At 35.4% G+C, this 26265-nt stretch overlaps 1 protein-coding gene across 2 annotated transcripts in view; it reads left to right on the top strand.

Moving 5' to 3' along the window:
* TRIM33 (tripartite motif containing 33) overlaps positions 1-24737 on the top strand; it is a 137577-nt gene extending 112840 nt beyond the window's left edge. Inside the window, exons 11-20 of one of the 2 annotated variants that reach the window (XM_061121089.1) lie at positions 50-250; positions 8814-8946; positions 11549-11612; positions 13894-14053; positions 15446-15795; positions 18123-18246; positions 19321-19395; positions 21150-21302; positions 22699-22749; positions 22829-24737. In XM_061121089.1, the coding sequence (XP_060977072.1) occupies positions 50-250; positions 8814-8946; positions 11549-11612; positions 13894-14053; positions 15446-15795; positions 18123-18246; positions 19321-19395; positions 21150-21302; positions 22699-22749; positions 22829-23041 (1524 nt within the window). In that variant the 3' untranslated portion in view covers positions 23042-24737. The remainder of the gene's footprint in view (positions 1-49; positions 251-8813; positions 8947-11548; positions 11613-13893; positions 14054-15445; positions 15796-18122; positions 18247-19320; positions 19396-21149; positions 21303-22698; positions 22750-22828) is intronic. The other variant, XM_061121090.1, reaches the window with a different exon arrangement.
* Positions 24738-26265: the final 1528 nt, after the last annotated feature.

A 26265-nucleotide genomic window follows, 5' to 3' on the forward strand; every position in this document is an offset into this window, starting at 1 on the left:
AGGCCATCCTGGCAGATCAAGTAATGATAATATCTTCTTTTCCTAACAGCATTCAAACCCAGGTCATGCTGGACCCTTTCCTGTTGTGTCAGTACATAACAACCCAGTCAATCCAACCAGCCCTACTACAGCTACTATGGCGAATGCAAATCGAGGTCCCACCAGCCCATCTGTTACAGCAATAGAATTAATTCCCTCAGTTACCAATCCAGAAAACCTTCCATCGCTGCCAGATATTCCACCTATACAGGTTTGTATTTAAGTTGAATGAGAGATTTAAAACCTTGTGTTAATTAGGGAGTTGAGTATATATTTCTGGTTGGTTTTGTATTTTTTTTTTTAATTCAGCTGCAATATTTCTTTTGAAATTTCAAAAAAAATTTGGTCTAAATATTTGAATTTTAAAAATTTACGTGTGCTAGACCTAGTACTTCTCAATATTTTAAAGCTACAGGGCGTCAGCTTTGCTTATCTATCATCTACCAACAGGCAAACCTAGTGTTTAATGCAGCACTTTTGCTTCATTAGATACAGAGAGAAGGTTTAGATCCAGAGAGAAGACCCAGGACCAAAATAAATTAAATTTTTGGGAATCTTCTGTTAGGTGCAAAAGAGACTTACGCAAATAGGTTCAACTGAGAAAGGAGGTTGGAAGGTTTAGATATCAGGCATGTACAGGGGTGGTACTGAGAGAGGAAGTAATAGTGAGGAGTAGAAGGTGGGCAGGATGGGTCTCTGAGCTGTTGTGTCCCTTTCACCTATTTTTCTGAAGAAAAATATCATTTGGTGCCTTCTAAAATTTTATAAGGGTATTTGAATTAAAAGCATTTTTAGAAAATGAAATATAAAACTTGAAGGTTTTATTGAGTAATCTCATGTATAGTGTGAGTTATTCAGAGTCAAGGGTCACTGTGGGAGCAAGGAGCAGTGAAATCACTCAAACATTAGGACCTGTGACTCTGGTGGCTGCAATTTAGTATTATGTATTTAGTGGATTTATAGTATTAGTTTTAAAGGATGTTTCTATAACTTCTGAATTGTTTCAGAATCACTAACTTGTGAATTCTCTTAATCTGATTGCTTCCCTGGTAATAGGAGAAATCTTTTGGCTAAGTGATTGGTAGGTGTAGTGGTGTTGAGAGTACTGGACTGTACAGTATAGAATTTTAGAATATATCAATAAAAAATAAAATTTGTAAGTTGTAAGCTTATAATTTATAAATTTTCAGTTTAATGCTTGAAATCATCTCATATGGTATCTATAGTATCCCTATGTCATGAAAGAGAGAGGTTAGTTATTTCTCAGAGTCACCCAATAAATGGTAAGTTGCATTTCAAAGCCTAGCACCTGATTAGAAATCCATTTCTCTCCCACTGCTGTCCATAGAGATAGTGGGGAGATGGTTTGGGATTGTAGGTGTGGTAAAGTAGAGTATTGAGGCGCTCTGGGCAACCAGGGATAGGTAGGTACAGTGTTAAAGGAGTCATTCAAGCACTCATTGCATGCTGAAGTGGATGCTGAAGATAAAAGGAAACAAGACTTGGTTCCAATTCTTAAGAAACTTTCAAAGGGAAAGAAAGGTTGCTAATGTCAAACTTAACATAATTTTCTAGGGCCACTGTAACAGAGAACAGATGAAGGAAGGATGGATGCTCCACATTTTCGAAAAGCCTGGGTATCATAAGGCAAATGAGCCCTTATTAGACTTTTCTTGTTACCTTGCGTAAGAGCTTTGAAATCAAGACAAGAAGTTCCAGAATATATCACTTCCCATCTTTAGTTTTTCTAAGTGCGATAGGAAGAACAGGATCCATGTTTTCTGTTATGAAATTTTTCTTCCTTGCAGACATATGGCCTAACTTTATTTTTATTTACTGTTTTATTAAAGTATTATCTGCTCTAAAAAATTTAGATATAATTCTCGTACCATGAAATCCAGCTTTTAAGAAATGGACAGTATAGTCCGTGGTTCTTGGTATATTCACAAGATTGTGCAACCATCACCACTATCTAATTCCAGAACATTTTCGTCACCCTAAAAGAAACTACCCATTTGCAGTCACTCTCCATTTCCCTTTTTCCAGCCCCTGGAAACCACAAATTTATTTTGTTTTTATGAATTTGCCTATTCTGGACATTTTGTATGTATGAAATTATGCAGTATGTGGCCTTTTGTTTCTGGCATCTCTCACTTAGCATAATGTTTACCAAATCCATCTATGTTGTAGCATATATCACTACTTAATTCCTTCTTTTGTCTGAATATTTTGTCCTGTGAATATACCAAATTTTGTTCATCCTTCCATCAGTTGCTGGACATTTGAGTTTCCACTTCTTGACTCTTAGGAGTAATGCTGCTATGAGCATTTGTGTGTAAGTTTTTGTGAACATAGATTATCAGTTTTCTAAATTTCTGGGAGTGGAATTTCAGGGTCATAGAAGTTTTTGAGGAACTGCCCAACTCTTCACAGTGACTGCACCATTTTATATTCTCACCAGTGTCCGTGTATGAGGATTTCAATTATTCCACATCCGTGCCAACACTGGGCCTCCCTTGTGGCTCAGATGGTAAAGAATCTGCCTGCAATGCAGAAGATGGGGGTTTGATCCCTGGGTCGGGAAAATCCAGGAAATGGTAACCCAATCCAGAATTCTTGTCCAGAATTCTATGGACAGAAGAGCCTGGTGGGCTACAGTCCGTAGGATTGCAAAGAGTCAGACATGACTGAGCAACTAACATGCTTCCTTTGCAAATACTCATTGACACCTGTTTTTAAAGCAGTTTGAGATGGTTACCACAGAAGTACAACCAAAAATAGAAAGGGAAGTAAACCTATAGTCTCTTGAAGAATTGCATACTTTTTCTCCTACCCTGTAGTTTTCTATGGTATAGTGAAAAGAAGTGTGGGGGAGGTTACACAGGAAGCAGACAAGGGAGCATTAACTATGCAGTGCAGACAGGAAATAAATACAAAGCAATCTCAGGTGTTCATTGATATATCTTAATACTGGTCATTACAGCTATCCAGTGTAGAGTAGAAGTTGATTTAAGTAGACTTGTCTCAAGTTGAATTATTTTTTTATTTCACTTTACTATTCATCTCCAGAAGAATTGTAATATGTGTTAGTAATTTTGACTTTGAGGGAATATATGATGAACCTGGATTCTTTTTGAATAGTTAAGTGAATATTAGATTCTGTTCAGAATAGATTTATTAAACAATAGATGTGTTAAATTATTATTATTAGATTATTAAACAGTCGATGTGTTAAATTCTTTGTAAACAGTTTTCCATACTTGACATAGTAATTTATTTGGATACTATATGGATAATATGACATCTTGGGAAAACCATATGTGTCTTTCTGGTATTCATATGTAAAGTTAAATGTTATAGAATACCCATTCTGTACTGTGTTCCTGATAGTGGCTGTCTTCCATCTTTACCAATGTGATAGGTAAAAACGATGTTTGTTGATTTCATTTATATTTCTTTAATTCGTGTGGGTTTTTTTTAAATCTTTTTTTAGGTTCATTGATCTTAAAAATGTTTATTGACTTATTAATGGCTGCACTGGGTCTTCTTTGCTGCATGGGCTTTCTCTGGTGGTGGTGAGTGGGGGCTACTTAGTTGTGGTGCTTGGACTTCTTATTGTGGTGGCTTCTCGCCGGAGAGCACAGGCTCTCGGGCACGAGTCACACAGGGTGTAGAGCGTGGGCTCAGTAGTTGTGGCACGTGGGTTCTGTTGCCCTGTGGCGTGTGGGATCTCCTTGGACCAGGAATCAAGCCCTTGTCTGTTGCATTGGCAGGCAGATTCTCAACTACTGGACCACCAGGGAAGTCCAGTTCATTGATTGTTTACATTCCTTTGTAGATTGTCTTTTTCCTTTGAAGTCTTAGAAATTATTTATATAACACCTACCTGTTCCATGCCGTTATTCAAGGACACTTAAATAACATTGGTTTAATAAATAAGTGAATTAATATTTTTCCAGTTAGACTTCTGACTTTAGTTATAGTGACTCAATCCATGCCTGATGAAACATCGAGATAAATACTTGCACTGGCATTCCCCTGTCGGTGCTGTAGTGGCATCAGAGAAGCCCTTTTATGTACTTGAAGTTTGCCTCTTCCTAATATTTTCACTCTTCTAACTCTAGAGTTGTCACTAGGGCCAGAGATACAAACTGTAGGTGGGAGAGTATAAAAGGAGTGGCAGTAGAAATAGGTAACATGGACCTTTCATGTCTGTTTTGAATTCTCTTATCCACTCCTTTACGTTTAGGTGAGATATAGCTCAACTTCTGTCTGTGGCCCATGTTGGGAACTGCTCCTCCTCACAGATTCTCTAGGTAACTTTAGTTACAGCTAGGGATTTTTTCCTGTAGTTACAGCGTAACAAGTGAATCCTTGGCCAGTAGCGGTGACCATTGAGCAGGCACAACTGTTCATGTCTCTTAATCATCCCTCTAGCTAGCCCACAGCATGCTCTCACTTTCTGCCTTTTATTTGTGACATTAAAGGGCTTTATGAGAAAGGCCTGTTTACCTTTTTGTACAACATAGTAATTTGATATTTATATACATCGCAAAATGATTACCACAGTAATTCTAGTTAACATCAATCACCATACATAAAAATTTTGTGTGTGAGAGAGGAGGACTTTGAAAGTTGCTAAGAAAGTAAATCTTCAGATATATAATAGAGTATTAATAATAGTCACCATGGTGTACATTACCTCCCCATGATTTATTTTATAACTGGAAGTTTGTACTTTTTGATCCCTTTTACCCACTTACCACCTCTGCCAACCACAAATCTATCTGTATTTATAAGCTTGTTTCTATTTTTGTTTGTTTTTAAATTCCACATATAACTGAGACCATATGCTATTTGTCTGATTTATTGTACTTAAGCTTATTCATTCATTTATTTCACTTAGCCATTCATATTGTCACATGTGACAAGATTTCCTTTTTATAGCTAATATTTATTCCATTGTGTATATGCGTATATCACACAATTTTATTCATTTATCTATAGCTTTGTTTCTTCATCTATTGATGGACACTTAAGGTTATTTTTATATCTTAGTTGTTATAAATAATGTTGCAGTGAAATGGAGGCACATATATGTTTTCAAATTTGTGTTTGGGGTGATTTCCCTGGTGATCCAGAGTTTAAGACTCCGTGCTTCTACAGAGGGCACAGATTTGGTCCCTGGTAGGGGAACTAAGATCCTGCGTGCCTTGATGTGGCCAAAAATTTAAGTTTGAAAAATATTAGTGTTTTTGTTTTCTTCATGTAAATACCCAGAAGTGAAATTGCTGAATCATGTGATAGTTCTGTTAACTTTTAAAGAAACTTCTATACTGTTTTCCATAGTGGATGCACCAATTTACACTCTCACTACAGTTCACAAGGGTTCCCTTTTCTCTACATCCTTACCAGCACTTGTTATCTCTTGTCCTTTTGATAATAGTCTTTAACTAGGGTGAAGTGATATCTCATTGTGGTTTTGATTTGCATTTCCCTGAGGATTGGTGATGTTGAGCACCTTTGCATGTACCTGTTGGCCATCTCTGTGTCTTCTTTGGGAAAATGTCTATTCAAATTCTCTGCCCAATTTTTAATTGGATTTTGGGGAGTTGCATGTAAGATTTTAGTTCCCTGATCAAGAATCAAATAAATCCACATCCCTTGCAGTGGAAGCACAGAGTCTTAATCAGTGGACTGCCAGGGAAGTCCCTAGATGGTTTAGTTTTTTTACTGTTCAGTTGTGTGAGTTCTTTATGTAGTTTAGATATTAACCCTTTATCAGATATATGATTTATGGATATTTTCTTCATTCAGTATGTCTCCTTTTCATTTTGTTGATGATTTCCTTTGTTGTGCAGGAGCTCTTTAGTTTGAATGTAGTCCCACTTGTTTAATTTTGCTTTTGGAATCAGATCCAAAAAATCATTGCCACAATCAGTGTCCAGGAGCTTATTACTGCCATTGTTTTCTTCTAGGTCTTACATTCAGGTCTTTGAGTAATCCACTTTGAGTTGGTTTCTGTGTATGGTGTAAGATAATAGTCTAGTTTTATTCTTTTGCATGTGGCTGTCCAGCTTTCCCAACGCTGTTTATTGAAGAGACTATCCTTTCCTTGTTGTATAATCTTGGTTCCTTTGTCTTATATTAATTGACCATATATGTAGGAGTGTATTTCTGGTGTCTTTATTCTTTTCCATTGATCTGTATGTATGGTTTTATGCCAGTATCGTACTGTTTTAATTACTGTGGCTTTGAAATTCTGGCCTATGATGCCTCCAACTTTGTTCTTTCCCAAGATTGCTTTGGCTATTTGTGTTTTTTTGTGGTTCCGAAGAAGTTGTAGGATTGTTTGTTCTGTTTCTGTGAAAACTGCCATTGGAATTTTGATAGGGATTGCACTGAATTTGAAGATTGCTTTAGTTATTATGAACATTTTAACAGTATTAATTCTTCAATCCACAAGCCCAGAGTATCTTTCCATTTATTTGTGTCTTACAGTTTCTTTTATCAATGTTGTACAGTTTTCAGTGTATGTATCTTTGACCTCCTGGTTAAATTTATCCCTAGGTGGTTTATTCTTTTTCATGTGATTTTATTTTTTAAGTACTCTTAAAAATTATATGTATTCATTTTTTAAATTTTTGATTGTGCTGAGTTTTTAGTTGCAGTGGGTGGGGGGCTACTCTTTGTTGCAGTGAATGGGCTTCTTGTTAAGGTGGCTTCTCTTTTTGCGGAGCACAGACTCTATTTATTTGGCCATGCCACCCGGCTTGCAGGTTCTCCTTTCCCTGACAAGAAATTGATCTTGGGCCTGATAGTGAAAGCCTGGCATCCTAACCACTAGGCAATCCAAGGAACTCCCCTGGGATTGTTTTCTTAAATTCTTTTTCTGATAGATCACTACTAGTGTACAGAAATGCAACAGATTTTCATATATTGATTTTTGTATCTTGCAACTTTACTGAATTCATTTATTCTTACAGGTTTTGGGTGAAGTCTTTAGGGTTTTCTATATATAATGCCATGTCCTCTGCAAATAGTGACAGTTTTACTTCTTCTTTTTCTTAGCTAGTTGCTCTGGCTAGGCTTCTAATACCATGTTGAATAGTGGTAGTGAGTGGGCATGCTTGTCTTTCCTTATCTCACAGGAGAGGCTTTCACTTCAGCTTTTCACTGTTAGGTATGATGTTAGCAGTGGGCTTATCATAAATGACCCTTATTGTCTTGAGGTACCTTCCCTCCACTTTGTTGATAGGTTCAGCTTGTTTTTATGATGAAAGCTATTTACTTTAGGAGAGTCCTTTCTTGACTGTAGTATGTTGTGGGCTGCTTTGTTCTGATCATTGTTATGTCAGTCCAGTTCTACCTTGGTTTATATTTGTAGTTTTTCTTCAAGATTTGATGTCACTCTTTCCTGTTTTATAGCCTTGAAAATCAGTGTGATTTTGAGGGGAAAAGGAGAGTGAGAAGTAAATGTGCCAATATGTCTTCAGTTTTCAGGATTTTTTTTTAAAGACTTATGTTTTGGCTGTGGTGGGTCCTCGTTGCTGCACGTGGGCTTTCTCCAGTTGTGGTGAGAGGGAACTACTCTCTGTGGCGCGCATGGGCCTCTGTTGCAGTGGCTTCTCCTGTTGCGGAGCACAGGCTTCAGTCACTGTAGTGCGTGGGCTCAGTAGTCGCAGCGTAGGAGCTCTAGAGCCCTGGCTCAGTAGTTGGGGCACATGGTCTTAGCTACTCCACAGCATGTGGGATCTTCCTGGACCAGGGTTTGAACTGTCGTTCCTTACATTGCAAGGTGAATTCTTAACCACCAGGCCCCAGTTTCCTGTTTTGAATGAGAAGTAGATTTGCCTAAAAAGTGATCTTGCCTCTAGTAAGAGAGAAGATTAAAAGAGGCAGGTATGGGTAAAAGTAAATCAGTAAGTAAGCAAGAAGATCAAGAAGATGAGCAATTATTTAATTAATAATTTGAGCAGTTCTGATATGGAATAGTGTAAAATTTTTCTTAAGGTAATTTTCATAATTATATATTTTTTGCTACTACTTATTTTTCTACATAAATATTTTTCCATTTCATCATCACAGTTCTTCCTTGTGAGTGGGACATTTAAAGATAGGGAACTGATGTTCACATTGGGAACTAGCCTAAAGTCACAGTGCCAGGTCCTCTGGCTTTTAACTTACTGCATCCAGTGTGCTAAAAGGTCTTAGTTTTTCTGTTGAGTGCCTCCTTTTTTGTGTGTAATAAGGGACCTTATACCTCAAGCTAAAGGCTTTCTGTTGAGTAATAGACTTTTCAGAACTTTTAAATTAGATACGGACATGATCAGGTATCTAATTAGTTAGATATTGATTGATATCAATCATATCATGTTGATAGATATGAATGATTTTGGCACGACTATGGATGTTGAAATAAAGTTAGGAGGATGTTAGGGACAAAGATGCTGAAAACAGGATCCTACATCAGCCTTGAGAAAAGGCAAAAGTGTAAGGGTGTTTCAGAGCTATTTTCATAGTAAAACACAAGGGATTTAGTGGGTTATTGGGCTTTGTCTGGAGCTGCCAGGTATTTATTGAATCGTTGTAATTATAGCTATATTTGCATAAACTATACTGTGTGGGTCTTCAGGAGGATAAGGAAGCAACAGTTAAGCTGAGTTTGATATAGGATAATCTGTTTTAGTAAACTGAGTATAAATGATTATATTAATGAAATAAGTTATCTGCTTTAATCAAAGCAAATTTATCTTTTTGTTCTTTTTCTTTAGTTGGAAGATGCTGGTTCAAGTAGTTTAGATAATCTACTAAGTAGATACATCTCAGGCAGTCACCTACCCCCACAGCCCACAAGCACCATGAATCCCTCCCCAGGACCCTCTGCCCTATCTCCAGGATCATCAGGTAAAGTCAGTTGAGGTACCACCTCATTTCTGTAACACCTTAAAAAAGTATCTCTCAGTGTACGTATTAGGGTTCTCCAGAGAAACAGGACCAGTAGTAGAGGGGTATGTGTGTGTGGGGAGAGAGGAGACAGATCCTTATGTGATTGTTAGGGCTGGCACATCTGACATCTGCTGGGCATGTCAGGAGAGTAGACACCCAGGGAAGAGTTGATGCCAGTCTTGAGTTGAGGCAAAATTCCTTCTTTCTCTAGGGAACTCAATCTTTTAAAGTCTTCAACTGATTAGAGACCCACCTTCATTATGTTTTACTCAATATCTACTGATTTAAATGTCAGTAACATCTATCATGTTGATGCAAAAGTAATTGCGGTTTTGGACCTTGACTTTAAATCATTATAGCTAGGCTCAAACGCATCTTTATTAATCAAAATAGGAACCATTACAATCAGCACATTTTTGCCAATAAGAAATAAGTTTGTTTATTCCTGTAGCATAAAAATCGTGCTTCAGGATTCAATGAACTCTTGGAAAGCATTTTCTGCATCCTACTGGTTGTGGAAGCATTTTACCTGCAAAAAGTTGTTGAGATGCCTGAAGAAGTGGTAGTCGGTTGGTGAAAAGTCACTTAAATATGGTGGATAAAGCAAAACTTCGTAGCCCAATTTGTTCCAACTTTTGAAGCAGTGGTTGTCTGACATGCGGTCAGGTTTGTGGAGAAGAATTGGGCCCTTTTTGTTGACCGATGCTGGCTGAGGTATTGCAGTTTTTGGTGCAGCTCATCGATTTGGTGAGTATACTTCTCAGATGTAATGGTTTTGCCAGGATTCAGAAAACTGTAGTGGATCAGACAGGCAGCAGACCACCAAACAGAGACCATAACCTTTTTTTTGGTTCAAGTTTGGCTTTGGGAAGTGCTTTGGAGCTTCTCGGTCCAGTCACTGCGCTGGTCATCACCAGCTGTTGTATAAAATCCACTTTTCATCAACATCACAATCTGATAGAGAAATGATTGGTGGTGTTGCATAGAATAAGAGGAAACAACACTTCAAAATGACAATTTTTTTGATTTCTGGTCAGCTCATGAAGCACCTACTTATCAAGCTTATTCACCTTTCCAACTTCCTTCAAATGCCGAATGACTGTAGAATGGTCGATGTTGAGTTCTTTGGCAACTTCTTGTGAGTTGGAACAGGATCAGCTTCAATGACGACTCTCAACTGGTCGTTGTCAACTTCCAGTGGCCGGCCACTATACTCCTCATGTTCAAGGTTCTTGTCTCCTTTGCAAAACTTCTTGAACCACCACTGCACTGTGTGTTAGCAGTTCCTGGGCCAAATGCGTCGCTGATGTTGCGAGTTGTCTCTGCTGCTTTACAATCCGTTTTGAACTTGAATAAGAAAATCTCTCAAAGATGAGATAAATTTGGTTTTTGTCTAACATCATCTCCCTAATCTAAAATAAATATAAAATAAACGGCAAGTAATAAGTCATTAGCAAAAAAAGTGAGAAATGTGCATTAAAATGATGTATAACATAACCACATTTATTTAGAATGTATTCCAGTATCAAATGGCAAATCTCAACAACGCAAAAACCAAAATTACGTTTGCACCAACCTAATAAATACCTTTCCACAAAGAACTGGGTACCATATTCTGGTCAAGTTGAGACATAAACTTAACCATTATAATAATATTTTTTTCCCTGATTGCTTTAATTATTTTTCTTCAAATGTTGTTGGCAGTCTTCAGTGAATTGAAATAATATGTATCTGTGGTGTATGCTCTTGAGAAATCTGATGTTCCCCTCCCTCAACCTCCAGCTATATTTATGTTTTTTGCTGGATTTGTAGATGTATTTACTATCCATGCCTTCCATTTTACAGTACAGGTTGTCAATTGAAGAATGTTTCAACTCAAGTTTAAAACACTTTGTTAAATAATGAAAAAATTGAAAATTTGTTCAAAAAGCAAGAAATGAGAAAGGGCAAGTGAATTTTCAGTTTGCAGTTAAAATGTGGCCAATCAAGTCCATGAGATACCCAGTTTTATTAACCCTATCACATGAACGAATGATTAAAGCAGCTCGAAATAGATGGACACTGTGGAAGTGGTTATGGAATATATTTTTCATGTTTCTTCCTGAAACATACCCCCTCATTATTTCTAGAGTTAGAACAGTTTAGACTTAATGATGCATCTCATGAAAAATCCACATTTAATACATTTTTTGATTAATACTATTTTTAAGGTTTAATGAATGTATGCCAGGACTTTTAAAGAATAATTAATATAGGTAGGATATTTATCAAATGACTTTGGGTGGGATCGCAAATAGCTTTCTCTTGATATAGTAGTTTCCATTGATTGAATAGTGTTGCTCTGAGAGGATTCTGAGAATGCTTTCTGGGCTCAGCTAAGAGAATCTGATTGACAGTTGCCAGTGATTATACATGAAATCCTTGACTTACAGACTGACTAGGTCTGATTTCCAAGAATTGCTGAATTGCTTTATAATAATACTTGAATTCTGTAGTGGGTAGATAGAATTCTGAATTTTCTTACCTGCATAGATATTCATTTTGACTTATTAATTTTCAGGTTTATCCAATTCTCACACACCTGTGAGACCCCCTAGTACTTCTAGTACTGGTAGTCGAGGCAGGTGAGTATTACATTAATAGCTTTTTTATTTTTATTAAGAAAAATCAAATATGTATTTTGAAAAATAGACTATTATAATGAACTCCCATATACTTTTCAGCCATCGTCAACAATGATCAGGTTATGGCCAGTCTTTATTTATTCTATACTTCCACCCATTCCCCAGTCTAAATTTATTTTAAATAAATTTCAGACATTTTGTCATTTTATTTGGAACTGTTTCTATATTTATTACTTAAAAGGTAAGGATTTAAAAGTTTCATAACCATTGAACCATTACACACCTAAAAAAATTTGGTAGCTAACTCTAATCAATAGAGCTCTAGTTAATGTTCATATTTCCTAATTTTTCTCATAAATACTTTTTTTAAAAATGATTTTTGTTTAATCAGATTCAGATAGGTCCTATATATTGCCATCAACATGTACATTGAGGTCAAACTCATTGTATTTGTTGAAGAGAAATGTATTGTTTTTCTTAAAGAGTTTTCCTCATTTCCCCATCTTTTCATGTAAAAACTACCTTTTGATTTTTTCTCTGTATTGCTGTTTAGGTCAGGAGGTTTGATTAGATTCAGGTTTGATTTGAGGGAAAGGGATGGGGCTACTACTTCACTGTGGTAATGTGTACTGTCAGGGTCACAAAACATAGATTTTTTTTGTGACAGCAACCATTGATTGTCAGTGCCTCAGCTTTTTTTTTTTCTGGCTTGAAAATGATATTTTAATTACTGTATTATACCTTCTTTGAATACTTCTGTAAAGAAAAATTTTCTGCCAACTATTTGATTATTGGAAAGGCAAAATAAATTGATTGTCTTTATTTACCTATTTTAATAGTAATGAGTTGATTCCCAGCACCCTCCAGCAGTGACCAGTGAATATTAACTTGAAGAGCTCATATATTTAAACATATTTTATATATTTTAGTATTATAGATGTTATTTCTATTGATAATTAAATTGTTCCATATTTGGCTTATCAGAACTTTTTCTTAGTTATTTTGCTATAACCCCAGTAGTCATTTAAACATTCTTGCTTCCTGTTGTGAAATGATATCACACGTTCATCTTAGTCAAATAGCTGGTCTCAGGCCTGAGGCAAGAACTGCATAAGGAATCCTGGTCATATTAGTGGGGAAACAAATGGTGCTTTGAGACAACCTTGTGGGTACTCGGGGCTACTGAATTCACTGCTACTGAATTGTTCATGGTTTCTTTTACTTTTTTGGTGGACAGAGAGCTAAGATATTATAGTGTGGGAAGAGAGAGAATGTATTGTGCTGAAGGTAAACTTAATAAATATTGACTGATTTTTCTGTTTTTGATTTGAATAATTTAGTGCAAAGTAAGGATTTTATTTAAGATACATTGAATGTTTTTTATTTATATGTATATGCATTTTGAAGACTGATTCTATATTATTTACTTGTTTTTAAATTACACTTTAAATAATCAGTACTTTTAGTAGAAAAGTACAAATTGAGTGAAAAGGGTTTTCATTTTTGGCAGTGATACAGTCTTAAAGTTAATTCACTTCTCTTGCTGGTGGTTTGCTCTATGATCTAGATAGAGCCGATTAGTCACGCATCTGTCCCTCTTAGCCTTTGGTTGTTGTTCAGTCACTAAGTCGTGTTTGACTCTTTGCAGCCCCATGGACTGTAGCATGCTAGGCTCCTCTGTTCTCCACTATCTCCTGGAATTTGCTCAAATTCATATCCATTGAGTTGGTGATGCTATCTAACTGTCTCATCCTCTTCTGTCCTCTTCTTCTTTTGCCTTCAGTCTTTCCCAGCATCAGGGTCTTTTCCAGTGAAGTCTGCTCTTCACATTAATTCACATTAGGACTCAAAAGCTGAAATAGTGATTCCTTTGGAGGGCACTTCATGGACCACTGTTATTGATGTTTCCTTTAGATGTTTGGAGATAGAGAACAATTTAAACTTCTATTATATTTAGAGAAGCAGTCACTATACTAGTAGCCTAGGGAAATGATCATTTACTAGATCCCCTAAATGATGTAGTGTAGGTTCCTCAGACGATGAAATGTGTTTAGGGTCTCCTGAAAGATTGATAAATGTTTTTTAAGATTTGATGGTATGAGTTTATCATACACTCCTCTTAACCATATTATGAAGTATCCTTATCTGCTGTGAGCTTAACAAATTGCTTTTACTTTAATGAACATTTCATATAACTTAATGAACTTTGCATATAATTGTTTCATGTAAATGTACACGATGCAGTCAAACATATGTGACCTTTATTTGTTGTTTTTGTTAGCTGTGGGTCATCAGGAAGAACTGCTGAGAAGAACAGTCTTAGTTTTAAGTCTGATCAAGTGAAGGTCAAGCAAGAACCTGGCACTGAGGATGAAATATGTAGCTTTTCAGGAGCTGTGAAACAGGAAAAGACTGAGGATGGCAGACGGAGTGCCTGCATGGTAAGGTTGCAGGGGAACCAACCGTTCGGTGATGCCAGGAGGTCCCTTCACTGATCCTTTCATCTCTGCCTATATGAGTCTGGATAGTGATCCTGTGGACCTGTATTCATTTCTAAATTTTTGTGCCTGGTATAAGCCAAATATCTCTTTTTATAACTGATATTTTTCCATCTAAGTGTCAAATGTAATTGATCAGAAAAGGCTTGTATTAGGATTCCTTTCAAGCTATCTTTTGGTTTGTAATTTGTCATGTAATTTTGCCGTGATTCTAAATTGGGTTCTAGCTTTTTCTAAATTTATTAATCATTTCATTAGTCACATTGAGTCTCAAGCCACAAAAATCCTTGTCCATTTTCCTACACCAGTGAATTCAGGATTAAGACTGCTGACATGAAAGAAGTTTAATGCTCAAAGAGTTTTTTAATGAGAAGATTGCCTTTGGCCTATGAATTATTAATAATTTTTAATCAATTTTTAACCAATTCCTCAGATGGAACATTTTATAAAATTTATAGTATAGAATGAAGGCAGGCCCAGTTTCTCTTCATTTAGAAATTTTGATTTTGGTTCTTTTCTTGGTACCTACAATTTATGTCTTAATTTTCTACATGGTTGGCACATAGAAATTTCATATCTGTAGATTTAGAGAGTACTGTTATCTCTTCATTCAGAATTTGGTTTGGAAAGTTCCCCTGAAAAACAGTACAAAAAGGTGGTGAAAGATTTTACATTGTCACAGTCTTTCTATATTAGTAGGATGATAAGTGAGCAGAAGAATATTTCAAAATGCTTTTCGAAAGCTGTGTGACAAGGAAGGACCTATCATGTAGGAAGCACAGTGAACTGCATTCAGTATCTTGTAATAACCCATTAAAAAAAAAACTGTGGAAAAAAAGCACATATGTAACTGAATCGTTTCGCTGTATACCTGAAACCAACAACATTATAAATTAACTGCACTTTAATTAAAAGTAATTATACTTTAATTAAAAGTAATGGTTAAAGAAAATAAAGCCAATAGAAAGGGGAAAAAAATCTGCGCAACAGATTCTTGAGTGAAAAATTAGTGTATCATAGCCAGCTGTCTATAGGAGAATACCCTGATACTTACTTCCCAATCAACATGCTTAACAGTTTAATTCCTTTATTACCAAGTGAACCAATAGTATAGTGACTGCTCCCTAAAATAATTCATTAACATGCCAAAATAATTTTGGGGTTATTTTCAGTTTTTATGTTACTAATACGATTTCAAGCAATTTTACAATAAATTCCAAAATAATTTTAAGTTTTGTCAGTATATCATGTTGTAAACACACCCACAGTAGCACACACAATGCATACCATAAGGATTAAATGATTCTTCAAGAATTTGTCCTTGCTTTGTTTTAGTTGAGCAGTCCTGAGAGTAGCTTGACACCACCTCTTTCAACCAACCTGCATCTAGAGAGTGAGTTGGATGCATTAACAAGCCTGGAAAACCATGTGAAAACTGAACCTGCAGATATGAATGAAAGCTGCAAACAGTCAGGGCTCAACAGCCTTGTTAATGGAAAGTCCCCAGTTCGAAGCCTCATGCACAGGTCAGCACGGATTGGAGGAGATGGCAGCAGCAAAGATGATGACCCAAATGAAGATTGGTGTGCTGTCTGCCAAAATGGAGGGGATCTCTTGTGCTGTGAAAAATGTCCAAAGGTCTTTCATCTAACTTGTCATGTTCCAACACTTCTTAGCTTTCCAAGGTACAAGTGAAATAACTGATTTTTTTGTTGTTGTTTTTTATAAGCTAAAAAAATTAAGTTATTCTGGACAGATGGCCTCCTTAATCAATGCCTAGTATTTATATAAAACAAAGAGCCTATTACTCCATTGTGTGAAGTGAAGTGAAAGTTGCTTAGTTGTGTCCGACTCTGCCACCCCATGGGCTGTAGCCTGCCAGGCTCCTGTGTCAGTGGAATTCTCCAGGCAAGAATACTGGAGTGGGTAGCAATTCCCTTCTCTAGGGGATCTTCCCAACCCAGAGATTGAACCCAGGTCTCCTGTATTGCAGGTGGATTCTTCACCACCTGAGCCACCAGGGAAGCATATTACTCCATTACATTCTAGAGAAATTAACAGCTGAATGAAGAAATGTCCAAGATCTAAGTTGTACATTAGTGATAAAAAATAGACCATTTACTCACCTTCAGTTTATACTTCATATAAGCAAGTTAGATGAACCTCTAAATTATGAGGAGCAGTGGACTAGAGCATTGAGAAACTCAGTTGATTTCCTCTTGAAGATAATTTCTTAATCTCTTGCCATCAATTTTGATAAGGTCTGTAATAATTATGAATAGTATTCAGTTTTAGGCAACTCTGTTGGCTCTTAACAAAAACTTACTTTTTTAAGGTTTGAAAGCTCTTGGAAGGCGTTTTAAAGAAAAAAATACTTTGTGAAAACACCTTTAATGTCAGGTTTTTTTAAGAATAGCTTCATCTTCACTATTGGAAGCAATTCATTAATAGTGCCTGCCTGAGGCACCATGTGCAAAGTTCTCAGACTTTTTCCTTGATCCTCTAGTTGGAATGTCTTTTAGTCATTATAGAGTGGAAAATTACTGAGTTCCTTATTTAGAAGAGAATAACATGGGGGTAAAGATAAAGATTTGGGCAGCATATGAGCACTGTCCCCGGATTGTATGACCCCATGGCAGGTAAATCTGGTTTCAAGCATTAAAATATTAATTGATGAGCACTCAGTACAAGCTGATGATACCAGCTAATACAGTAGAACAAATATGCTGGGCTTGGTTATGATGCCTGTAGTCTCGTCATAATTCTGTAGTGAACTAACTAACTTGGACACTTCACTGATTTTCAGGGATTAGTTTCTTCATCTACAAGTAGTAGAATTTGGATTAAAAGAGCTGTTTTTCTCCCCTTCCATTTAACATATTTATGTTTATGCTATTTCATCTCCAGTTGATTTCAGAGACCATAAAATAATAGAATCATACTTAATTCTTTGAGCCTTCCTTCTCCATCTCTAACCTCAAAAATCTTTAAGTGTCCTTGGGAAAGCTCAGCTTCTTTTTGCCTCTAGATAAAGATTCACATTTTCTCTCAGATTCCTAAGAAGCAATGATTTTAGTTGAGTAGTGCTACCCTTTTTGAAAAATTCAACCTTTAAGATTAGAAAAGTACTGGGTATATAGGAACAATGCCAGAATATTTTTCTGAAGAATTGTAATTTTACCTAAATTTTAGAAGGTAAAGTCACTTACCGTAGCTGTATTAAGAGCCTTCTTTTTGTTTCCTCTTTTAAAAAAGAAAGGCTTTGGCATTTTGGTCTTGAAATTAAAGCTTTTCATATTTTGTTTCCTTTGGATAGTAACATCTGCTGGAATGTTAGAATTTTGCCACTGAAAACTTTCAAAGGCAGATGCTTTGGGAGGAATTGAAAAGGTGATGCAGTGTTAGTATAATCCTTAGAATACATATATATATATATATATATATAATGAGGGAGGGAAAGGAGAAAATGCATACGAAGGAATCAAATTGGAGTTTATAGCTTGATAGAAATCCTGATGTAAACAAAACTATTAACTGAGCAGATTTAAAAGACTAGCTATGAAAAAATAATTGTTTTATTTTTGGCATTGCATGCCAAAACAAGATACCTGAGGACCTGTGTATCCTGTATTCCTTTCTGCTTCATGCGTATGAAGTCACTGTGGTGGTCTTGAAAAATTGGTCTTATGCTGCAAGTGCTGATCATCAGCTTTGTGTTATGACGAGACCCATCTTTAATGGAGGTAGTGGTTTTATATTGCTTTCCAGAAGGCTTTTCATTCAGTTGAAGAATGAAGACATTTTGGGACGTTTTTAATCACATAACTTCACTTTATGAGATTTGGCAAAAATAGTACCTCTTGAGTTCCACAAAAACTGGAAAGGAAAGAAAACAAAGAAACTGAAAAAAAAAAAAAACCAAAGAAACTGAAGACTTAGCTCTAGAGAACTAGCTTTCCTGGAGTGAGTTTTGTTATAATTCCAAAGACTGATTGCCTGTTTCCTTCTTTAGTGGGGACTGGATATGTACATTTTGCAGAGATATTGGAAAGCCAGAAGTTGAATATGATTGTGATAATTTGCAACATAGTAAGAAGGGGAAAACTGCACAGGGCTTAAGCCCCGTGGACCAAAGGGTAAGTGTCAAGTTGATTTGTTATTAGGTATTTTGTAGTTGTCTGTCTATACATTTTTTTTCCTTCGGTGTAACATACATATAACCTGGTAAATTTTCATATTTTAATCACATTATCTGATGGTATATACGTTCATGACTTCTGAAATCTTTGTCTCTAGACCTTAGAGCCCTTAGCTCTAGGCTCTTGAATTTTGCTTTCTCACACTTAACATTTCCCAGCTTAATCTTGATTTCTTCTCCTATCCTTCAAAAAACAAAGGCAAGAAAATAATGACATAAAAACTGCTTTCCTGTCTCAGTAATTTCCATCATCAAATAGTACCGCCAGTCATTTCTTGCTCAGGCCAGAAATTAGAAGATCTCTTCACCAGACTTCCTGATTCTACTCTTGCCCCTTACAGTCCATTTTCTACGCAGTACGTTGTGTTCTTTTTAAAATATGTAAACAGGTCTATCGCTTCCATGCTTAAAATCCCTAAGCACCCATCATATTAAGAATGAAATCCAAAATCCTCATTATTTCACTCAGATTTCTGCTGATCTGTTCTGTACTCTGATCTCCAAAGACAGAATATCTTTCACAGACTTCTGTTACAATTACGTTTGACTTTGATCTGATGCATAAATCCATCTTCCACTATCTTTGAGGAGAAAGTATGTGTTTAGAGTGTTACAGAATATTTCTGATTGTATAACAAAATTCTTGAATTGGATTGAGAAGACAGTTTTTATTTCATTTTGAACCTGAGTGGAATCCTTTCAAGAAAGGGAATAGCATGTGTCTTGCCTGCCTTGGGAAATTAGAATGAGTAGCAATGGTTAAGAGGTAATAGTAGGTAAATAAGTTATATACAGTAGGGCAGCAGGTAGTCACGGTCTCAGAACTGAGTGGGAAACAGGTAGTTTTGTATTTACAGCTAGTATAGCTATATGTAGGAGGATAGCTCATATGTAGAGAGCTTATCTTCAGTTTATTGTAGTAATACTTTATACTGATAAAGTCCTCATTTTCAAGAATATCTTTTAAGGGGGGAAAACAGTTCATGAGTTTTCTTTTCTTTTATTGGGCCAGAAATGTGAACGTCTTCTGCTTTACCTCTATTGCCATGAATTAAGTATTGAATTCCAGGAGCCAGTTCCTGCTTCGGTGAGTTGTTTACCTTAGTCTTAAATATTATACTAAACTTATTCACCAGGAAAGTACTATGGGCTCTGGCTTTAGTCTGCTAATGTTAAAACTCAGGCCTGAATAATCTCTTCATCCACTTTCTTTTCTAAAATGGTTTCTTCCCTCATTGGGTTATTTTCAGGATTCTATACAATAACCTGTGTAAAATAATTTTAGTATAGTATTTGATAAGATTTCTAAGTAATAAGTACTTATGATGTTATTAGGGCTAAATGGATTTGAGTTTCACTGTTAACATTGCAGTTTGTTTTTAAAGACTGGCTCTGATCAAAACTTAATTTCCACATCTTTTATTTTTTAAATGGACATAAGGGTTATAGCTACATGCATAATTAAAAGAGTCTTGAACTTGGAATCAGAACACTTGACTTCTAATTCTGCCATTAACCAGCCTTATAACTGGGGAGATTTACATAATTTTCTGCCTCTAGCTTTAACTGTAGAGGGGGAATTTTGAACGAAATTATTTCTAAAATTCTAGTTGTACGATTGATTCTAGGATTTGTACCTTGGGGAGAAAAATCTCTATGCAAGTATTAATTTGAATAAAAGTGTAAAGTTGAACCGTTTACACTGGTTTTGCCTTCATAAGCCCTCTTTTATCAACAGTCAAGATTAAGAGAAGACTGTGGGGAGAATGTGGGGAGAATTTGTAAACCGTTGCGCTTTGTTTTTCTTAAAGCAGGTTTTTGTAAGGAATAAATTTAGGCTCTAAAATCCTGTAGCAAAAGGAATACCAGGGATACCTTAAAAATGTGATAAGAATATGCTACACATATTGTATTTGCTTGCTGTTGATTGTTGAATTAAGATATTATTGAATACCAGACCTGTTATATAGGGTATTGAATAGTAATTTATTTACTTAGGGAGGCTTAGAAATGGAAAGTATAAAAGGTTCTAGATACAAGGAAGACATTTTGTTCAGATAGTAGTCATCTGACACCAGGAAGTCTGTCTGGTCTTCAAGTTCAGGGACTTTATGGTAGAAATTTTCTTTCCAACATTTTCTTTTAATGAACTTTTTAAAATTGTCTCTCTGTGTTCAGTTATTTTTTCAAAGATACAAATTTCTGGCCAGGAGTTGGGGCCAGAACTCCCAAGCATGACCACTAAGTGGATAATAGGGGCTTGCTTGGTGGCTGAAGATGGTAAAGAATCTGCCTGCAATTCAGGAGACCCAGGTTAAATTCTTGGGCTGGGAAGGTCCCCTAGAGAAAGACATGGCAACTAAATGGTTAATAAAATATTTTCTTGTGTCATTACAGTCTCTTTCACCTCTATTGCTATGTTCAGAGTTCTGTGATATAAGGTTTTATCCTTTATAAAGGATACTATATTCTATTAATAGCAATACATTTTGTAATCTTCTTTCCTTTTAAAGTCATACAGTTCTGATGGGCAAGGTGTGTCCCTAACACTAGTGGTTGGGTATCCTTGCTGATTGATTTTTTTCCCCCCTAATTACCTTATTAAACATGGAACTTTTGGTCCTTCATGGAGGACCAAGGAGACTACCACATATTCTGAATGTGATTTGATTTTTGTGTGATTGTGGCAGAAGATTTCAAGTACAATTCACTATACTCAAAATTTGCACGCAGCTGGCTTAATCAACATATTTTTCTCTAAAATTAATATACTTCGCATTTTCAAATTAAATACTTTGGCATTTTTGGAGAATCCTTATCTATCCTTATTTGTTTCTTTAGATACCAAACTACTATAAAATTATAAAGAAACCAATGGATTTATCCACCGTGAAAAAGAAGCTTCAGAAAAAACATTCCCAACACTACCAAATCCCAGATGATTTTGTGGCTGATGTTCGTTTGATCTTCAAGAACTGTGAAAGGTTTAATGAAGTATGTTAGCTTCCAAACTATAGAGTCTTGGATTATTAGTTTTTGTTTGTTTGCTTATTTTGTTCCTGGATTTTGTTTTCCCTGCCAAGAGATTTTTTCTAAGTTGATTTGAACAAATTATTCTGCTCCAGGTCTGTCAAAAGTAAAATTGGATTGCATCCACAGTTCCAAAGGATAAAGTTTACTGTATATAATTTGAAATATATACTTAAATATAATGTAATAAATTAAGAGTATTATTGGATATTTATTGGATATCCCTTCCTGAATATGTTGAGGGTTGAGATAAGTATAGAAAATAGTCTGTAGTTAAGTACATTTTGTAGGAAATGATTACCTTCAAGCCTACATTTTGGATACATTTAGGAAAGGGATTTGTACCAGTGTCTTTGATTTCATTCTTGACCATGTAAATATAGAACCTTAAAATTATAAACTCAAGTGGCTCATCTTGACTAGTAATCCAGAGTATATAATGTTGAGTTTTCTCAACATCTTGGCTATGACTTTCATTAACTTTGGTTATGTATTTTTTTGAGAATAAAGATGAGCTATCCATACCTTTAGTAGAAATGTGATCTATATCACCTTCAAGGATGTTTTTGTTATCTTTGGGAAGGTCAAATTTCTTTTTGTTAAGGAATATTTTAATTATCATAAGAGAAGAAAATGGATGAGAATCCACAAAATCTTTAGATTACTAAAAGTTTCTTTATTTCTGATAAAATTCGAGTGCCGTATGAATATTACTAAAAAATTCACATTGAATCATGTGAAATGTACTCAGAGTTGCCTCTGGGAGCATCTAGGTGGCTTTTTAATTTCATATTAAAAATATTAGTGATAAGTCTAGTTGCCTTTATAGCAGTGTGTCACAGAGAATGTAGTAAAACCTCATTCTCCTGAAGTTAAATTAATACAGTCCCAAATTTCTTGTCTTATTTTCTAATTCAGTTATTTTCAAATAAGTATGCTTTCATGAACCATAGCTAATAACGTTTGCCAGGGAGAAGACCTATTTTAATGATTGTTTAACAATTTATGATTAACAATTTACCACACAGATGGAATTCTGATTGATTGTGGAAAGCTTGTCGGTTTAAAAAACAAAGCAAAACATTTCTTATATTATTTGTTTCAAATAATTTTTTGCAACTCCTATTCAGGTTGACCTCACTAATTCAGAATTTTGAGAAAATTTCACAGTAGCTTTAGTAATAGCTTTGTAAAGAAAGTGGGTCCATGTTCTGTATAATTTTAGGAAGAACTTGATCTGGTTATAGCAGTTTGTTCCCCCTAATATGGCTGACTTTCGTCGCCAATCCTATGCAGTCTTATAACTTTAGAAAGGATTATAATTTCCCTTTTTTTTTTTTGACTCTGGTATCCTTTTTAGATGATGAAAGTTGTTCAAGTTTATGCAGAAACACAAGAGATTAATTTGAAGGTAAGCTTTTCAGACCATGCAAACTTGGTGAAGGAATATGCATTACCAATAGGTGAATATTCCTATCTTTTGCTTGCAGGCTGATTCAGAAGTAGCTCAGGCAGGGAAAGCAGTTGCATTGTACTTTGAAGATAAACTCACAGAGATCTACTCAGACAGGACCTTCGCACCTTTGCCAGAGTTTGAGCAGGAAGAGGATGATGGTGAGGTAACTGAGGACTCTGATGAAGACTTTATTCAGCCCCGCAGAAAACGCCTAAAGTCAGATGAGAGACCAGTACATATAAAGTAAAATGACATGAACATAAACCAGTTGTTCAAAAAAGAAAGAAAAACTTCTATTTAAGTGTTGCTGGAATATCCTGCCTACAGTGGGCTCCTTCTTGAAGAAGCTGATAGCTTTTACACAGTATTAGATTGAAATAATGGACAGAAAACACATTCTGGTCAAGAAAGGGGGAAAGGACTCTATTTGCAACTTTAAAAGTAAAAACAAAAGTGAAAGTGAAATGATTTGAAGATTTCTGTTACTCAGAGAATGGTTCTGATTGCTAGAATGGGCTGATGTTGATCATTTGGTATTGATTGGTGCAAATACAGAGTGTTCAAGTACTTAAGGGTCATGTCACTGGTTAAATTGTCTCTTTGGACTAGAGTGCACATTTACTAAAACAACTTTCATGTCTCTCCCTTCACACATATACAATACTGGGTTATTTTCTAGTCAAAAATCAAAGTTCTCAGATTCCACTTTGATATTAGTGCAGATGTGCATTGGATCATGCCATTATATTTTCTCTTGTTTTGATGCTGTTGGGCCTTAGTTTTTATATTGGTTTAAAGAATTCAACAGTAGTTTTATTTTCTGTTCATACTTAAAGAATTTGGGAAACATGCCCATTGATCATCATTTAATCAATTCTAGTGTTCTACTGAAATAAATATGGTAACTTTTCAGTAGCAGATCATTTATAATAGTCATTTACAGAAAACACTTCCACAGAATTGCACTTCCCAATCAAATCATCTGATCACACATTTATTCCCATGAAAGGTAGAATGGTTGTTTGAAAATTAATCTAGTTTTCTGTACATTTAAAATTTGATTGAGGTGACAGCTGGCTCTTACCCCGTCTTCCTTCATATCGGTTTTCTGATAGACCACTATTGGCAAACAGTTATCTGTCAACTACCAAATGTGTAAAATTTTCTGTATTTCACTTTGTCTTATTTGTAAATAGTGAACTAAAACTTCTGGCAGATCAGCAACATTTGCTGAGCCTGTTTTTTAAGCTAATATGTATTCTTACTAATGTTCCTATCAAGAATGGATTTGTAATATATGCTGTCTATTTCTAATGTTCACATTCATATTTTGAGGTTCTATCTTATTTTAATAGAGAACAGACTTCTCAGAAAATCTTCAGAAGCAGCTTATTATTAAAATATCGAAATATTGAAATAAACCCGGTGGGGTTAGATTACTCATCCGTCCACCAAGTGGGACATTTGCATGGACTAGGGGCTTTAAGGACTTAGAACAGACCTGTAAGTATATCCTGAAGATGAGCCGATCAAATCCCCACTTGAATGGTTACTGGAGTAGACCCACCTTCACTACCCTGATTTTAGCACCCGAGGCAGATAAAATCACCTTGGCTCTGTTCATTTTTCTTCTCTTCATTTGTGATGCTCAGATCCAAGATGTATGTTCTAGACTGTGTACAGGCTTCTCTTTTGTTGAGTTAAAAATTTTAGTCCTACTTTTGTATGGACATATTAGAATGTAAAGTGACCAAAATAGAAGACTTGCCATTAGATATTTTTCAGATGTCAGCAGATTTGTGGCAAATCATTTGCCTTTTTAAAAATTCAGCTTAAACAGTTCAGACAGTAGACTACTCAGAAAAACTTATTTGACATAATTGTCTAAGAGGTAAATATTTTTTAGTGCGTATTGAATCAAATAAAGTGCTCTAAAGAAGTTATTACGCAAATTTCTTTGGGTTGTTTTTCTTTATCATGTGGTGGGGGTAAACATGAATATGATTCAAGCCTTCTAATGGTGTATTAGTTTTATTATTGCTGTTGACTTCATTCTGTGGCTTTCTTTTAGCTTTTTCAGTTGTTATAAGTTAAACTTTAAAACATATACCAAACTTATCAATTTACTCAAATTTCAGATTCTTCAGAACAGATTTCTTATAAAAAGGAAAAATTATTATTTTAAAATACTTTTATCTATGTGCATTTTCCTCTTCCCTACAACATTCATGATTTCCGTTTATCAGGAGACTTACCTAAGGGCACATTTTGGGAAGTGATCAGTAGCAATGTAACTTCATTTTGCCAAGCCATTGAGTTCTGATAGTTTGTGCTTGCTCTTCATGTGAATCCTTTTCATGGTCTTAGATAACACGTTCTACCAGAAACAGATTGTAAGTAAAATATTTGATATTTGGGGCCTTAAAAGCTAATGTGTTTCCTTAAAGACAGTTACATGTTAGATGGAGATTTTGGTTTTTATTTTCTTTTAATATTGGTTCTTCAAAAGCCACTTATTGCCAGCATTTAATAGGTTCCATTTCTGTTAACAGAAGGTAGGTTCATACTGATGAGGAATTACTTTTCAATTATATAACTTATCAACAAACCACCATTATATGAAAGTATTCACTGTAGATTTCATTAAACCTTTTTTTCTTTCACATTTTATCATTCATTGTGTTTCTAAGCTGATTTGTTCACTAAATGCCTGTTAAAGTATAAAAAAATTTATATTCAGATATCTTACATTTTCCTATTCATTTATGTTTTAAAAAGACAAACAGTGAATATCAATCCCTGAAGTCAGTTTGTTTTAATACTCCCTTAAAATTGTATTCTTTGTTAAAAGGTAGTATTTTTGATTTGAAGATGTTAAATGTTTCCTTAAAAGCTTGCAAACTTGCACCACAGTTTATTTTTCATTTCCACTAAGAACAAAGTGTTCCTGGGTCTGTTCCTCTGGCCTGAATTTGCATTTTTTAGCACCTGGCTCAGCTGATCACTGAGTGAGAACTGCTTTGCGAGGGGAAAGCGTGTGTGTTCCCGAGTGTGGTTCAGTTGTAGGTCAGGCTCTACCGAAACATCAGATCATTACCAGAGAGAGGCTAAGGCATTGAATCCACTGTCAAAATTATTCTTTTTGGAATCAACAAGGTACTTTGTGACTTCTATTCTTATATAAGGAAATTTTAAATAAATTTTAAAGTTAGTTAATGCTAATTTTTTTGTTACAACATTGAGATTTTTAGTTACTCCAAAGAAATAACACTTTTAAATAGAAGCAAAAGGTTTATAGTGTGCAAATTGTAGATTTATCAATTACCTCAGCAGGTATCCTGCCATGTAACTATGAGTGATTAGTTTTAATAAGCCAGTAGACTTAGGTTTTTGGACTATGTTCTTGGGTTGTGGCCTATCATCCATTATTCTCTTTGTATTTAAAATGGAGTAAATGCTGTGGCCCATTCT

The sequence above is a fragment of the Dama dama genome, chromosome 20, assembly GCF_033118175.1.
Source record: "Dama dama isolate Ldn47 chromosome 20, ASM3311817v1, whole genome shotgun sequence".
NCBI lineage: Eukaryota > Metazoa > Chordata > Mammalia > Artiodactyla > Cervidae > Dama > Dama dama.